The 17390-nt window shown below is 36.3% G+C and overlaps 2 protein-coding genes across 9 annotated transcripts; one reads left to right on the top strand and one right to left on the bottom strand.

Moving 5' to 3' along the window:
* The first annotated feature begins 134 nt into the window (after nucleotides 1-134).
* sycp1 (synaptonemal complex protein 1) lies at nucleotides 135-6897 on the top strand. Of its 8 annotated transcripts, XM_055160609.1 has the most exons (32): nucleotides 135-238; nucleotides 450-595; nucleotides 669-753; nucleotides 849-892; nucleotides 970-1128; nucleotides 1228-1295; nucleotides 1372-1445; nucleotides 1518-1576; nucleotides 2144-2210; nucleotides 2295-2368; nucleotides 2673-2781; nucleotides 2870-2964; nucleotides 3056-3228; nucleotides 3321-3388; nucleotides 3455-3516; nucleotides 3589-3705; nucleotides 3872-3975; nucleotides 4040-4216; nucleotides 4283-4364; nucleotides 4426-4488; nucleotides 4572-4634; nucleotides 4725-4841; nucleotides 4912-5022; nucleotides 5097-5189; nucleotides 5339-5413; nucleotides 5495-5569; nucleotides 5651-5800; nucleotides 5879-5938; nucleotides 5999-6064; nucleotides 6141-6245; nucleotides 6324-6386; nucleotides 6478-6897. In XM_055160609.1, exons 2-32 carry the CDS (start codon nucleotides 467-469, stop codon nucleotides 6616-6618), a joined length of 2928 nt encoding a protein of 975 aa, XP_055016584.1. In that variant the 5' UTR covers nucleotides 135-238; nucleotides 450-466; the 3' UTR covers nucleotides 6619-6897. The 8 variants fall into 8 exon arrangements, 6 of the variants coding, with proteins under 6 accessions (XP_055016584.1, XP_055016583.1, XP_055016585.1 ...); XM_055160608.1 differs by having other exon boundaries at nucleotides 5879-6064; XR_008633110.1 differs by lacking the exons at nucleotides 6324-6386; nucleotides 6478-6897 and having other exon boundaries at nucleotides 5868-5938; nucleotides 6141-6212.
* A 2105-nt stretch (nucleotides 6898-9002) lies between these two features.
* Nucleotides 9003-15883, bottom strand: slc5a8l (solute carrier family 5 member 8, like). Its single transcript, XM_020940469.2, has 15 exons — nucleotides 15224-15883; nucleotides 14944-15009; nucleotides 14659-14710; nucleotides 14516-14583; nucleotides 14126-14280; nucleotides 13467-13607; nucleotides 13262-13391; nucleotides 12741-12829; nucleotides 11136-11248; nucleotides 10363-10430; nucleotides 10185-10271; nucleotides 9921-10114; nucleotides 9717-9826; nucleotides 9548-9633; nucleotides 9003-9450 (listed from the first exon to the last, which is right to left on the bottom strand). Exons 1-15 carry the CDS (start codon nucleotides 15575-15577, stop codon nucleotides 9355-9357), a joined length of 1809 nt encoding a protein of 602 aa, XP_020796128.2. The 5' UTR covers nucleotides 15578-15883; the 3' UTR covers nucleotides 9003-9354.
* Nucleotides 15884-17390: the final 1507 nt, after the last annotated feature.

Here is a 17390-nt window from a genome sequence, read left to right as displayed (position 1 = left end):
GTCGAGACCACTGTTACACCATAGCTACATGTCTCTCACAGATGCCCTGTTTTTACCACAGACAGTAGAGTCTATGGTATGTACACGGGCCATTACGTCACGCACGTCAGGGCTGTGGGCACGTGCAGGTGGCCCTAAAACCGTTAAGTGCCTGTTAACGGTAGATGACGGTTACCGTCTGTAAGAGCGAGGAGCTGTACATGGATGAACTATTCGTGCCTGTATTTGTTGTAATACTGTAAGTAACTCTGACTAGACGTGTGAGGCCATAGACAGGGTTTGTACGTAACTGTTAACAGCTAGTTTTTTGAGAGTTCATATTGACGACAGCTGAATAATGTCAGTGTTAGCTTAGAAAACAATATGAGGACTTGTTTAACATTTACTGCAGCAAAAACCGTAATTTTGTGTTTGGACATAAGTAAATGACCTTAGTGTGTGTTCCCCAGAATCAGCAGAGAAAAGGATGGATCCAAAGAAAGGGTTCAGCTTCAAACTCCTGCTGCCACCTCGGGTCAGCCACGGTCAGGTCTCCGCTGTGAGACCCCAGGAGATCCACGACAACTGCGGGGACTTTTTGACCCCAATGCAACAGGTTCATCACACAACAAGTGACTTATACACATTTTTATGTACATGGGTAACGTTTGTGTTATTCGTATTTGCAGGGCTTTACGAAATGTTTTGACCAGGAACAGCATATTTCCAATAATAAAAGCATAGTTGCCCCATCTAAGCCAAACCAAAGGCAAGGTATGATTTAAATTTTTATTCCTATCTTGTGCTTTATCATAATTGTTAATAATTATTCAATATTGCATTTACAAATATCCGTCTTCTTTTATAAGACTCTGTGAAGATGAAAATTGTTCCTCCAATGGAAAAGGAGGAGGTAATACTTTAATGCCAGTGATGTTTATTCTTTCAAAGTAATATATTTTGACTTCTTTCATTGTTTATGTATCCCAGAACAACAGTAATGGGCAACTTTATAAGTTGTTTGATGAGGTTGAGAAAATAAGGAGCTGGAAAGTGAAAATTGATTCTGACATAGTTCAAAAAGAAAGGAAGCTCTATGAAAACAAAAGAACAATTGAAACACAGCGCAAAGCTATTCAAGAATTGCAGGTACATGTTTACAAAGTGTACCTCTTTGGGCCAGTATATCACATGCAACAATAAAAATGACTTTGATGGCAAAAATGGCATTTATATTATTCTTGGCAGTTTGGAAATGAAAGTCTTAGCATAAAACTGGAGGAGCAGATTAGTGAAAATGAAGAGCTTACAAACAGGTACTTGTACATGAAATAAAAATAACTACTGTTTACTGTATAGTTTTAATATTTGATTGTTGTTTTATTGTTCTAGAAACAACACAACACGAAACTTGTGCAATATTCTGAAAGACACATTTGAACGGTCTGTTGAGAAAATGCACTTATGTAAGTAAAGTGAACATATATTTAGAATTTTGCTAAATATATTTGGAATCTAAACTAACAAAATGTGTCTAGTTGAACGTGAACGGGAGGAAACGCACAATCTCTTGCTGGAATACCATGAAAACCTTCAGGTACTAACAGAAATATAGAGTAAATGCAAAAAAAAAATCTGTTGCATTGTGTGACAAAGTGGGCCTTTGAGCTTTTATACTTACTTTCCTGTGCATCCACATGGCCTGGACACAAAAGAGGAGGCATGCCCTAGGTTAGCCACGTTTACAACTTCTGGGGGAGGCTGTGGGCCAGACCATGTGGAGGAGAGAATTGGTTTTGAGTTTCTTTTTTATGGGTTTTGTGTATTTGGTTTATATTTAAGTGTTTATAGGTTTGTTTGTTTTTTAGATTTTTTAAAAGAATTACAGAGGTCCTAGTTAACTTAACTCTAGTTAAGTTACTTGTACATAAGACCTGTAAAGAAAGTTGGTAATTGGGGGGAGGTCCCTCCTGCGTTTGCTTAAGTTGTGCACAGTTATTTTTTGTAAACAGTATGTATTATTTTTGCCTTGCTTACCACAGGGAACCTAATTAAATATTTGTTAATTGGGAAATCTTTCTGGGTCTGCCTCCTACTTAAAGCCACTTTGGCTAGCTTACTCACACATTGTTTATTTTAACTGATCATTTGTTTCTTAACACAGAAACATCTTGAAACACTGGCAGCCCTACAGCTCAAATCAGAGGCTAACCATTCAGAACTACAGAAAGGTATTCAGTTTTTATTTTTATTTATTTATTTTTTCAGAATTCTTAAACTATGTATGTTAACACACAATTGGCTAATGATTTCAGCTAAAGATGAGCTAATGCAGTTTGAAGATCAGCAAAAGAAATTACAACAAGACATTGAAAAGAAGGAGGAAGAGGTAAAGGCATGTTAAACAACTGATACTTTGCAGCCGTAGGGGTGCGATGCTAGCTGGAGGCACTGCTCTTGTCAGACAAGTCCCTCTCAAATAACATTACAGTCGCAACCTAGTTACTTGCAACTTTTTGTATTTGTTCTTTCTTAAAACAGTTTTGACTGTTTAAGTGTGCATTTTCTCAGTGGTAACAGCTGAACATTCCACCATAAAGATACATGTGGAACACCCACAGCGTGATGCCACTGCAAAGTATCAAAACTTACGTGTGATGTTACTACTGTAACTGTACTATTTTTATACACAGGTTGAAGCTCTTCAGACTAAGCTTAGAGACAATGACGGTAATTTAAACAACATGTTTGCAGAGCTCCAAGACATTAAAGAACACAGCAGGACGCTTCAAGAAGAAATAGGTCATATTACATGCTTTATACAATTTTATGTCTTCTCCCGTTTTCCATCCTCCCAAATTTACATTTGAATAATTAATATTTTCCACAGATCATAAAAGTGACCTCCTCAGAAGTTCAAATGCTGAACATGATTCCCTCATTAAAAGACTGCAAGATGCAGAAGAGCACTGTAAAGAGATGGAGGTGTTTCATCAAATTCTTTTCCAGATAACTGAGACTATTGATCTTTGGGCCATTTTAACTGTTTTTCTCCATTAATCTTGAAACAAAACAGCAAGCTATGGCCACTCTGCTCACAAAGACGGAAGAATATGAAAACATGATTCAAACTAAAGAGTTGAATATACAAGAGCTGACCAGAGAAACGGCTCAGCAGAGAGAAACACTTGTGCAGATGCAGAGAACTATGGATGAGCTGCATAAGTTACTGGACACTGAGACACAGAAGTAAATAAATTCTTTCTACACGTTTACCAAAATAGACTAATATGATCAACTATCAGCTATTCACTAAATTATACAATCATGTTTATGTACAGAGCTACTGAACTGGAAGAGAGATTAAAGGCTAATTTTCAAGAATTTGAAAAGGCAAAGAAAGACATTGGTAATTCTCATGCTAAACTTTCAGTATGGTATGTGAGTGTTTTGTAATTAGTTTCTACTTTTGTAGGAGAAATGTCTGAACTGAGTGCACAGAAAGAGGAGAAGATCAACAGTCTCATGAAACAACTAGTAAAGCACAGTCTAGGATGAAATACAAGTTCTTATACAGTTCAATAACAGTTACATAATATTTTTTATTAGGATGCAACAGACAAATTTATGGAGGCTATAAACAACAGAATGTCAGAAGTCACAGGCAGAGCAGAGGCCCTGGAGGCTGAGCTTTTGAATAAAACTGAGGAAGCTCAACAACTAAAGGTGATTTCTACATTTTAAACCACTTTTTAATAGGCTCATAATTTAATTTCTTTTTCAAATACCTGTGATTGTTAGAGGAGGCTTGTCCAAGTCAATCAAACCTTTAATTTTTGCATATACCTACTGTATCCTGGAGTACTTACTACTGTTGTTGCTGATACTTAAGGTTCAAGCTGATGAGCTACAAAAGCATTTGACCAGTGAACAAAAGAAAAACGAGGCAAAGTCATCTGAAGTGGAACAATTACAGAAAGAGATTACACAGCTCAAGTGAGTAAACATACTGGTTGTCATACAGTATGTTTTACAAACTTGTATTTGTGTTATTTTGCAGATGGACATATGAAGAGCTTTTGTCGAACTTTAATGAGCTTCAGTCTGTGAAAAGTGCCCTTGAACTGAAGCTTGAGAGTCGATGCCTTGATGTTCAATCTGCTGAAGAAAGGCTTCTTCAGGCTCAGGAGCTGACCAACAAAATTGTGCAAACTGAAAATGAAAAACAACAATTGCGGTTGATTTGAATTTAATAAAAGTTTACATACTCTGAATATAATATAATAACATAGTTTCCTTTCAGCTGTGAACTTAATTCCATCAAGACCACTCTTCATCACAAATGTCAGGAAATTGACATTTTGAAAAAGAACCTTGAAGAAAATGTAAGTGGGCTTCAAACTTTTGATTCTAAAAACAAAATCTAACTTTTTTTTTCCATTTTAGGGTGAGAATTTGTTGGATGAAATTTCAAAAAAAGAAAGAAGAATTAGGGTTATTGAAGCTAAGGTAAGCTATGTTTTTTTGCTGCTAACTCAATATTATTCAGTCCGCAGTACACAAACAGTACACATTTTGTTGTCCTCTTGTAGAACAAATCACTGAAAAAGCAAGTGGCTAAACAAACTTCCAAATCCAGTGAACTACAGAATGCAGTATGGCTGTCTGGGTGCTTCTCTCCCAAGCAAAAAATACATTTCAGATTTCAATATTGTTGGTCTTTTTTACACATCTCATTTTTGTAGATTAGCAATCTCCAAGAAGAAAACCAGAGCATAAAAAATGTGCATGAAAAGGAGCGGCAGAAATTACTTGAAGATCTGCAAAACAAGTCAGCAGTTGCCCGAGAGCTGGAGATTGAGGTGCACAGTGCGTCTCTGTGAATTTGACCTATTTTAGCCAAAAATATTAATAACTTCTACTTAAACAAAGGTTAAAAAACTGAGATCAGAAACAGAAGAGGCTATCAGGTGCCAAGAAGATGCAGAGCTGAAATGCCAAAACAAGATCACCGATATGGTCACGCTCATGGAGAAACACAAAGTAGGACCATTTCTTTAAATCTATATGATAATGTTCATGTGGAATTTATTTCTTTGTTCACTTATCCCAACCAGAGCCAGTACGATCGTATGGTTGAAGAAAAGGAAACTGAACTCCAAGCAAACAAGGAAAAGGAGATGAAAGCTGTTGCACATGGAAAAACATTGGTATATAAAACACGTTATTTTATACACATTTGAATCTGAATTGGCACTAGCTACACGCGTTATATGCATCACATCAGCTGTAAGCTCTGCCTGTGTCTATGTATGACTACATTGTCCCTGTCAAATGAATAAATACATTTACAATTTAGAAACAGGAACTCTCAAAGCAAAAGAAAGAAAATGATTCTTTGAAGAAGGAGCTAAAAGAGCACATTAAAGAGAAGGTCTGAAACTTGTATTTATTATTATAGAGATTCTGCACCTTTTAAAGTGAAACTACTAATGTATTACAATTCCTGTATTAGGAAGACCTGCAGAAGGAGCTTTTCAACTTAAAGAATGAAAAGAGAAATACCCAGACACTCGATGATTCCAAACAGGTATTTTTCCCTCTTACGCAACAAGAAATGTAACTTGAAAACTATTTTTACACTCCTCTAATTTACATTTTAACAATTTAGAAGTTACCCATAAATGACAATAAAAAGGAAGAGGAATCCAAAACTCCAGTGGAGAGCCTTATAAAACTGTACAGATTTGACTTTTCAAAGGCCAGAAAAATGGTCTCCTTAAACAAAGATGAGTGGGGTGCTGCTGTTGAGAAAACAAGTGTAAGTCGCCTATATTTACGTCCATCTGGACTATTTCTACCTGTATTTCTCATGCCATTTAACATAGTTTTATAACAGACACAGGTACCAGAGATCACATCAGTGCAGACTTCATGTCAAACAACTCCAAGAAGCATGGTATGCTCCCATTGTTACATTGAATTGACAGCATCTTTAGTTATTGATATACTTTCACAGAGCATCCATAGTAACAATGTGAAAACGCCCAAAAGTAATGCAAGTCGATCTGCATCAAAGATTAAAGTAATACAAACTTTCAGTCATGTAGAATGACTTTGGATGTATTTTTAGTTGTTGCCAGTCATCACTATTTTATCAGTCTTACAGAATTCGTACTCCACCCTCGACTGAAAACAAATCAGCTTGGGAAAAAGGCACCATTGAACTAGACCCAAAGTCAGACAGCTCAAATCAAGACCTCTTGGTGAGATTTATTTATTTGAAACAAACCTGACACAACTATTAATAATATTGAGGAAACATAATACTTGTTATTGTTTAGATGTTTGCAAACACGTCTGCCCCCGTAGTCTTAGCTGCACACTCCTCGGACAACTTGTTTAAGGTAAGATCATCATTTTAAGTCAGTTTAGATCATAATCATATCATACAAGTGCTTGGAAGTGCATTATACATATGGTGCTGTTATTTTACAGAGTCAGAGTCCTCTAAATTTGAAATCACCCAAAAACCACTTAAAGCTAGCAGCAATGAAAAGAATGAGAGATGCAGGCTGGACCGCTGTCACAGGTGATGACAAAAAAAAGAAGAGGACCATTGAAAAAATATTTGCCTAAGCAGTTGTTGTATTTTGACTTAACAAGTTAGGCAGGTTAGTTGCCTCAAGATTGTTCTTAGTCACTATTGGATCTGCAATTTTTTTTACATTCTAAAACATGAAATTATACAGTATTTATATCTTTGGTGTGTTCTGTGTTCAGTCTATTCATTTAATGTATTGGCTATATTGCAGTATTGACGTTTGCTGATGTTTGTCATTGTTAATACCCAGATAAATTGGTTTATATTCATTCTATTGTTCTCATTAATAAATAACACATTCTGCTATGTCAGAACTGTTGTCTGTTGCATGGTTGTTGTTGTTGTTGTTGTTGTTATTTTACATATTTAAAACAATGATCTCTATAAGGTGTGACTGCATGTAACTGTTTTAATGAAGGAACTCCAAGGAGAAATGTGCTTCGTCCTGTCTGGCTGGTGGTACGTTGTCATAAATCGGATGTTCATTATAAAGTCCCTCAGAAATGACAAGTGTGCCAGGCTCTTCTGTCAGGGCATCTGAACAAATGTCATGTTTAAGAAACCAATTCTTGAGACTTTGTACAGAAGATAAATTTGAAAAATGCACTTACTCAAGTCTTGAGTGTTGTGTAGAGGCTGATGCAGGAATTGCAGTTTATGACTCCATCTGTGGAACTTGACAGCAACCACGGCCAGAGCAGACAAACCCAACATAACACTAAAGGTAATAGTCAGATTCCTCTCAGAAATGCTAAGCTGCGGACCTATGGGGAAACAATATATTAACATTTCTAAAACACAGTTGTACATTTATATTCAACGTGGGTAGGCTATCAAAATATTCTTAATGTTGGGAATACTTGTGAATGTGTCAGTGTTTTATGATTCTCTATTTTTGACTAATCTGCTGGAATAATACCTATTTTAAATATAAATTATAGTTTTAGACAAATCAAGAACCAATTTATGAAGAAAAGATGAAAAATATGTAAAAATTACAGGAAGTAGAGCTCTAAACTCACTGACAGCATCATGCTAGGGAGATTTACACTTAAGAAACACATCTGATACTTTAAACATGGTTGTAACATAATTTTTTTGGTATTTTTATTTGTTAAATAATGTCATTGTCAAATAATCTCTGTGTACATTTGAGAAGTTTGCGCCCAGTGTTTGCTAGATATGAAGTTATGAAATTACTGTGATGTCATGATTGCCAACAAGGAAGTACAACTTTAATCCTAAAAGAAATGGCAAACTGGAAAAGAAATGATAAAATTTTTAGCAAAATCTTAAATATGATCATCTTAAGTGAGCAAGTGAGTAAAATGAGAAGTCTAACCTGTCATAGGCACTTTAAATATGGGCACAATTTTCATATTTATGAAAGTATATAATCACCAAAATGCTCCAAATACTTGAACTGACATAATATCTATTGCCCACCCCTATTTTATAACATGGCTTATATTTACTTAGGGTTACCTCGTGTTGAAAGTTCAGACTGGGAGGTGGAAGTGACAACAGATGAGTTTGCAGTTGTGTTTGTAATAACAGCTTTAGCAGTAGTAGCTGTAGTAGTTGTGGAGTGGTATGTGTGGCTCTCAGATGTTGATGGTACTTCAGTTTGAGTGGCAGTCGTGGCTGTGGCCTCTGACGTACTGTTTATAGGCTCCATGACGGTGGTGGATTTCATTGTTTGAGCATGACTAGAGTTTGTTACTGCTGTGAAAGTACTGTTGTCTGCAGCACTGGTCGGAGTTGTATCGGGAATCCCAGTTGTCAGTGTTGTTGACTGTTCTGAAGTGTTCAATGGCTCTCTTTTTGTAGAGTTGTCTGATGTGACTGGGACTGTTACAGTAGACCGAGGACTCCAGTTTCCACTCACTGTTGTTAACTCAGCAAAAACAAGTGCCAGGCAAAAACTCAGCTTAAAAACAACTGTATCCATGATCTCTAAATCCCGCTGTGGTGAAAGACATCAATATATTACTAATCTTATCATTCATTAGAACTCTTGGATTATCAGTATTATAATGTATTTGATTTATTAAACCGTGCTCACCTGAGTACAGGAAGAAGAAAAAAACAGGTGCCAAGTGGTGCCATGTATGCCCTGCTGCCACTGAACAAGATTGTCTTCCTTATAGTGGTGCATAAAACTAGGAGGTCAATGCTGTGTAAACTTCCTCAATTATAAGTTACCTAGGAGATGCTATTATTGTCTGGACCAAAGCTCAATCCTTCTCTCTCATGCTCAAAGATAACATTTATTGCCTGTAGTCAGTAATCAGGAAACTCCCAGATTAATAATTACAGATGACATGCATGAGAACAGTAAAATCAAAGTGAACCATCTTACAAAATTTTTCACATTACTTTTATTGACTGGAAACAAAAGAACTCATAACATCCGTAATCTAGGCAATAAAAAGCAACAAATATTGTGCAATGAAAAGTCAGCAGCATTATGCTTCTGTATTGTGACTCCAGTATTGGTTAGCCATAAACTTATGTAGACCAAAGATTTAAAAAATTTAAAAAATATATATATAACAGCAACTTTGTGAAAGCTATAAATAAATGACCACTAAAAAGTATGATATGATTTTGTTCTGTAGTAACAATGCACAAGTGTTTCCAGATTTTGATTATTACAATTTAGTAGAAAAGCTTAATATATACTGTATAAAATCACTGACAGTAAATTGCACAATATAAAAGAATATCTACATCTAATTTCACAATAATTAATCCAACGCTTTTTGTATTTATAGCTTAGTGGTCATTTCTTTGCTTATAATTTCAGGAGGTAATTCAGTGAAAACCTTGTTGTCAATTCCATTCTTTTCTTCTGTATGTGGTGCCTGTGGAGGATCAGCACAAATAATGTTACAGCATCTTCATTAGAAGCATATTGTTATCTTGGCATTATTGTTTACTTTATAGAATATATATTTTTACCTCTGATGTGTTACAGCTTCTGAAGCAAAACAGATCACTCGTCTTCACAAATAGATCCGGATGGAGTTTTTCTTGTTTGCAGCCTCCTAAAATGCAGTATGATACATGTCAATACATGTAGTTATGTAATTTTTCTTCTTTTTTATTTAGTTGTGTTACAAAATCTTACCTGTGGCTATGCTAATCAGTAATCCAGACACTACTGTGACCAGGACACCGACAACAGCAAAGTATAGGTAGGACAAGGAGTACCAGGAGTCTGCCAGGGGTGGTCTCACACTGACAGAAAAATTTTTTGCTTTTATTTATTTGTTTTATTTTTATTTATTCAAACAAATCAACTAACTAGTTATTTATCAGTTTTTTTCCTTACGAGGGCAGTGTGGTCATGGGCACTGTACTGGTCCAAGGTGTCTGAGTGGTGTAGTTCTGGCTGATTGTACTGTTGCAGCCCACAGTGCTGAGTGGGAGAGGGAGAGTTTTATCAGCTGTAGGAGGGTAAATCTGTGATCCAATTCCTACCCATAAAGTCAAAACCAGTCCAATAATCATCCCAGAGAGACTTCCCTGTAAAACACAGGTAAGATTGTTAGTCTAGTCATCTACAATGACCTTGGAACTGCTAGGGAGTACTTACTATTGAATTTGGTGTGCGGAAAAACATGCCTAACACATACAGCCCGAGGAGAGGACCACTGATCATGCCAAAAATGGACAGAGCAGCCTAAAACAACAAGGCTCTGTGAAATTGTTTTTCATCATTTCTACCTCATGGGGGAGATAAAGAGTTAAAATAAAACACCCCAACTACATACCTGCAAAACGCTTCCCAGTAATGAAGCAACTCCAGCCATTCCAATACACACTCCTCCAAAGAAAACACCTAAAATCATCATAGCACTATAAATCCCGTTAACTAGGAGTATGTTCTTTTTAAAGAACTATGCACTATGTAACTTTTCTGGTGGAGGGCTTGTTTCCATGGAGATGTTGTTGCTTTTGGCATGAATGTTCCACACGGCGACATGGTTAAACATATTTCTGTCCATGGAGAGAAGAAGGTGGCATACTCTTGTCCAGAAAAGTTACATATGTATTTACCCTAGAGTCCCACAATGGGTAAATGTAACTGTAGTAGCCAAACGTTTACTTGAGAGCTGCACTGACTCTTAAAAGAGTTACATAATAAACCTGTGTGAGCCCAAACACTTTGAAAGAATTCACTTTTAAGAGCACTGCCTGTTTTTGCATGTTATAAAAAACTAGGTATATTATGCAGGTCACAAAGTATTTGATTTGTGTTAAGCTGAAATCACTACTTTATGTGTAACTGCAACATAACAGACAATCAACTATTAAGTTTATGTGCCTAAGATAAGATACAGTTTTATGTTCTTGTCTACTGGAATCTTTAATGACTTCAAAACGGAATTTACACCACCCGATTGTTATACTCATAACAATATTATTATGTCAATGAACTTCTGCTTTGGCATAATAATATTTTTAATTTAATTGCTTAAAAAATGTGCTTGCTTACAACTGATTGTTGTTGTTTTTTATTAGTTTTTTATTTTCCAAAACTTACTCAGTCCCATGTTGAGCCAGGTTACTTGTTTCTGTGTGCGGTTTGTCCACAGGGGAATGATGAAGTCTTCCATTGTTACAGCGACCAGAGCATTAATGCTGGAGGACACTGTGCTGTGAATCAAAGGGTCATCCTCAGACTTTGAGAGCAACTTTGATTGTTTGCTACTCTACAGCTATTGGAAGGTCTTATTTACTTTATTTACTTTATTTCCTTTACCTTCATAATTGGACATATACTTTTGGGGCCTCACTGAAAAAACATCAAACTACGTTGTACAAAGTATATAGGTCAAAATCTAGGTCAAAACACATATTAAATGTAAATTCTGCATTTCCGTCTCAATTAAATTTTTGTTGCTAGTTAAGAAAAAACTGTAAAAGTTAGGACAGTGTTTTTATGCCAGGGCACTCCCATTGAATATGTTACCAAATGATACAATATTGAAAAAATATAAAGATTTAAAAAGTTACTGTTACATCCTATTTACCATACCCTTAAACTGCTGGGTTATATTTTCTACTCCATTGCTGGGTTTTCTTAACCCCAAGGCTGAGTCAACAGATTGTCTCATAGATAATAATGATTTGACATTTTCCCACCTTTCATCTGGTCTACCCAGCAGTCTGGGCCAAATCTTCTCAAACAACCCAGGAAAATGGGACACATTTTTTCACTTTAACTTCATGATTTTATCTGAAACTTTCTACAATTTAATCATTTTGTGCTAGTTGAGGTTAATCTTATTACTAAACAAACTTCTGGTATATATGCTCTCAACTGTTTGTAACTATCTGCTTAAATAAATGAACATTGTGCTTTTTTATGCATCTTAATGTGCCTTATATAAATTCACATAATTTGGGTTTGTTTTCATATTTTTCAAGCTCTATTTGTCACAGAGGAAGGTTCTAATTTTAGCTGTATATTTGACTTCTCTCTTTGTTCTTCCCTCTCACAGTGCAATCTCCAGCAGACTGCAGTGTCTACAGCCCTGAGCTCATAGCGTGAGAACTCAACACTGAAGGTTCTGTTCACAATCTCAAATGTAAGTTAATATACATAATATTATATACATAATAATATTATATTTTATGTCAAGTCCCTGTCGAAGAAGTGTCACCTGATGTATTTGATCTGTAAATATGATAATTTTTCTCTCTGTCCCCACAGTTGAATTTCCTATGACTGAACTAAACTAACTCAGTGCTCAGGCTTCTGTCACTTTAAGTTGCTACAAGCAAGAAATACTACAAGAGGGACATTTTTTATCTATTTGTTTGTAATGCTGAATTAATAATGTGCAGATAATGCTTTTTAAAGTAACACATACTTCTTGAATAGCACTGTGTGGTCATTACAAGTATTAAACACATTAATTGAATGAGCTGAGGAGAGTAGTTAAATATAGTGACGCAAAGGATTTTTAACTCTACACATTTTTGTATGTTAAGCTATTTTACATTTATCAACATGTGGTAGTTCACAGTACGATCCATGCTTATCTTAAAGATAACACATACTGCACATTCATGTTATGTCATTCATGTTATTCTTGTACTTAATGGGTCATTGATAAATGTCCTTGTTTGTGAAAGGCCTCACCTAAGAGTCCCACTGTATGCAGCTGCCACAAACAGGCCAGGGACTCCAGGATACGAAGCCAGGATATCCATAACCAGATATGGAAGGAGCTGTGGGAATGGGCTGTTATTATTAAGGAAAATAACCGAAATACTGTGATATCGCATTGCCAAAAGTCTCACAATAATATCATGGACCATCACAATATATCGCTAAAAAATGGAGAGAACTACTTAGACCACAGTTTAAGTTCAGACTACATGAACTGCTAAAAACACTTTTAAATCTTAATTCTTCTTTGGATTGGATTGGATGCATTTCAAACCATGTCAAAGCATTTAATGTATTATTTAGAATTTTGTTAAGCTCCACAAAATATTACAATACCAGTTGCAGTAAGAGATCTGGCTATCGTTACATCCCTATTTATTATACGTAAATAGTAATATAATAATATAAAAGGAGACAGATAACATGCATTTTTTGTATATTTCACCTTATATGAGACTGGTCAATAAAAAGAAAGAAAGAAGAATAGTTACCTGGTCATAAGTAGAGACATCACCATTTGTAAACGGGTCACACATCTTGTAAATTGAGTACATGGTTAGACCAGTCAACATTGCCAGGCTCACAGTCAACCACAGCCCCACCATGTTCACATACAAAGACCTGAGACAGATGACATTACACAAGATAGGACTTGCCCTTGGTTCTGTGAAAGTATTACCTTAAGTGCACACTTACATCTTTGCATGTCCCAGCGTTTTACAGGAGATGTAGCGTTGCACCTGGGACTGGTTTATAGAGTATATTGAGACCCACATTATGCTGCCTCCAATGAGAATACTCCAGAATGAGTGCCGCATTCGAGGGTCTGGGTTAAAGCTATGGCAAAAAGCACAAAGTCACAAGGTCCCATTACCTATGTCAGGTTTACTGTATTTAGGGAAGCAACTAAATTCGTGATTGTACCAAAATTACTACTCAGAATACAAATTGCGAGTAAGTGTATTCTGCTCAGTTGGTGGTATTCAGAATACATTTACTTTTCTAAAATCAAAGGAATACGTTGCGGTATTTTATGATGCACACATGTAATTGCAATTACAGGTTCAAACTACACAGCATTAGTAATAAAAACAGAAAACCCCAGTGTTGTGTACACTTGGAAGTTTTGCTTCAAAATTAATGACTAATAACTAATAACTCATAGCCCTATTTTAATCCTATGTCACATTTTTAGACTATATATAATGCAACATACTTACTGCAAAAACTAAAATCTAGCCAAATTAAGATTGCTTGAATTAAGAAAATGTTATCATGATCTGAGTTATTGTCACTTGAGAAATAAAATTATCTACCAATGGAACAAGATTTTTTGTCTCTTGTCCTGTACTCACTCAAATGTTTTCAGACGTCCTCCTTCTCTTGCATCTTCAAAAACCTGTGTGAGGCCGCCCCGTAGCACTGCTCCTCGTGCTATGACAGCCACAAAGCCAACCAACATCACTACCATCTGCAGCACATCAGTCCAAATGACTGCTTTCAGACCCCCCTGTGAGAAGAGCCGCAGTCAAGCGAGCACTGATGTTAATATTACAGTGAAGGTGGTGGTACCAACTAGTTTCATGACTATGTTAATGTCATCTTCATGTAAAATATTACTAAAGAATGATACTTTTTTTCCTATTTAAAATGTGTTAATAATTTCAAGGTCAACATGCTCTCACTAACATTGCTCTTAACAAAATAATGGAAAACAAGTTAATATTGTATTGTATTTTACCAACCAAAGTGCAGTAAATGATGCACACTGCTCCTGTGGCCACAAGCACTCCCCATAGATCCAGTCCTGTGACTACATGATACAAAAATGATTCATTTATATTTGCACTATTTGTAGCAGTAGATATTATCTGTCACAAGAACTTACTTTGATTTAGAGCGAGTGCTGGAGCATAGATGACCAGACCGGTGTACAATGCCTACAAGACATTAGTTGATTAGATTGCAGCAGAGCAGGCTTGCATTCATATTAAAGGAAATGAAAGACCAGCAATCAGTTTTGCATAGTCATTACACTAGAGCCATTTACAATTACATGACAAAAAACAAACTTAAACACTAGACACCTAATAATAGCATGTGATTTATAGTACATTTCCATACTTGATGTAATCATGCAATTTTATATAATTATTTTAGAGGTTTTTGTTACCGTTTGTACAATGTACATTGATGTCCCAATAATCCGAATGGGTCGACTAAAGCGCAGCCCCAAGTACTACACACAAAGACAATATATCGCACTCATGAGAAGGTTTCAAGTTAATATTATTCATATGCAAACAGACAATATTATGTAATATTCACACTAGCCCCAATGCTTTTTAAACATTAAACATACAAGTATTAGCATTAAGATTTCTTTTTTAAAAAATGTAAATAAACTTTGTTAATGTATGTGCACACTTCCCTCTGGTTTTGTAACTTATTACCTCATAGGCACTGGTGATCCCCAGTCGGTAAAACAGAGGCACAAAGATCTCTGCAGTGATAGTGGACATGATGGAATATGAAAAACCAAAGAGCCAAAAGGCAGCTCCAAAGCGGTAAGCCTCAGCAGGTGTGCCGATGACTGTGATGCCAGACATAAAGCTGGCAGTCAGAGACATGGCAACTGGCACGGCAGTCATTTGTCGTCCACCCAACAAGAATTCATCACTGGTTGTCTCCTTTCGACCTCGGATCGCCTGGAAAAGGCCAATGCCAGCTGCCCCCAAAATAGTCGCAGCAAAAACCACATAATCCCACACTGAGAACGTAGCTACTGGGCCACCAGTGCCAACCATGCTTAACAATACAGGATAGAAAAGGGTAAAATATACAAATGTAAAATATACAAATGTTATGTAAAAACAAACTTAAAACATAAGAAATTCACTGCACATTTTTATCCAGAAGTTCAAAAGAGGTTCTTGTCCATGTACACTTCCTCTGATCAGTGAGAAAAGCCAAAGACCAGCAAAAGATGTCTATAAAGATTAGTTGCGTTGAGTTAATCATCTATCAAGGACACGCACACTGCCTGTAGTCTCGTCAGTTCTTGTTAAAGATGAGGATTCTTTTTGTCCTACTGTTTTCCCCTCACTACACTGATGTTAAGAAAATATGGTAACTTTTCTTTCAACACAAAAGCACAGATAAGATTTGTCACTTATACTCCTGCCACTCCTAGCGTAAATGGTCAGCAGTTTCTTTGTCAGCACTTCCTTTGATAGAGATAACAGTTAGCAGACTTACTAATATTGTATTTCCTACAAGACCTTTTGAAATTTCTATTTCGTTGATTTGTTCAAATTAGTTTTGAGTACAAGGCTTGTATTATTGATCAGTTTCACCAACATCGTGAGTCAGAACCCTTAAGAAGACAAGAATTCCCTGTACTATTATTTTAATTATTATTGAAACTACACTGCTACATAGACAATACAACTTTTATAGTACTTGAAATGGCGAGTAAATTCTTTGAAAGTTAATGTGAAAGCACTGTTAATGTTTGAGTTGATGACTGAGAAGAGCAAACAGCAACTTTTCCATACCATTAGAGACTGTAAATATTAGCTACAAGAACAAGACTTTGAGTGATCTTTAGGCTTTGCTGACTCTTATGGTAAATTAGTCTAGGAATCATAACATAATTTTGCACCATGTCACAGTTTTAGTTAATTTGTATTCACATTACTGTTAAATGGTTTGGAAATGTGAAATCCAGGTTAAAGTCTACTTGTCACCACAATTGTATGAGGTAGGTCTATGACACCTAGTGGACACTCCTCAGGAAATAGTGGCAGCTTGTGTAAAGGTTTGACCTGCAGCAAAATGAATGTATTCATTATGCAGTTCTCCTCATGAACGTCATCATAAGCTCAATGGCCTCTTACATTTTTCATGTCATTGACTTAATGGACATTGTCTTTCCTAAAAACAAAGATTATGGCTTATTTGAATAAAGATGGATTTTAATGTTTGTATAAATAGTGTTTCATCAGGTTCCCAAACCTCAGTTTCTTCCACTCTGCACTAACAGGTGAGTGTAGACAATGTACGGTTTGTGGTTCATTTAATTGTCTTTTTTCAAACGCTTATGTGTGTGGTGTGATCATGCAGGTTATCCATAGCGCTGAATCATCTTTGTTGACATGGAAACGTCAATGTTTGGCTTTTGGCTGTTTATTCTATTCAACCCAGCTTTCCCCATGTGTGTACCATCTGACTTCACCCTGTTTGTAGAGAAACCTGAGTGTAACTTCTGTGTAGCAATCAACACCACAATATGCATGGGATATTGTCACACAAAGGTATGCATGCATTTATTTAGTGACGTTATGATGACTACATATTGTTATTTCTCACTATGTTTTATTGTGGGATCCAGGACAACACTTTGCGGGGACCATTGCTGAAACAGAAAATCTGTACATATGACAAAGTGGAATACCGCACTGCCTTGCTCCCGGGTTGTGCTGGTAATGCCATGTTTACATATCCTGTGGCCATGAGCTGCCACTGTGGTGCCTGCAGGACAGCGAACCATGAGTGTGCCCACAGGACCAACCCTGGTTTGCGACAACAGGGTCAGTCCAGTTGTACTAAACCAATTTG

The sequence above is a fragment of the Boleophthalmus pectinirostris genome, unplaced genomic scaffold (genome assembly GCF_026225935.1).
Source record: "Boleophthalmus pectinirostris isolate CB_2022bp ecotype Guang Dong unplaced genomic scaffold, ASM2622593v1 HiC_scaffold_3, whole genome shotgun sequence".
NCBI classification, from domain to species: domain Eukaryota; kingdom Metazoa; phylum Chordata; class Actinopteri; order Gobiiformes; family Gobiidae; genus Boleophthalmus; species Boleophthalmus pectinirostris.
Note: the sequence above shows the minus strand (reverse complement) of the source record. Positions and strands in the feature narration are given on the sequence as shown.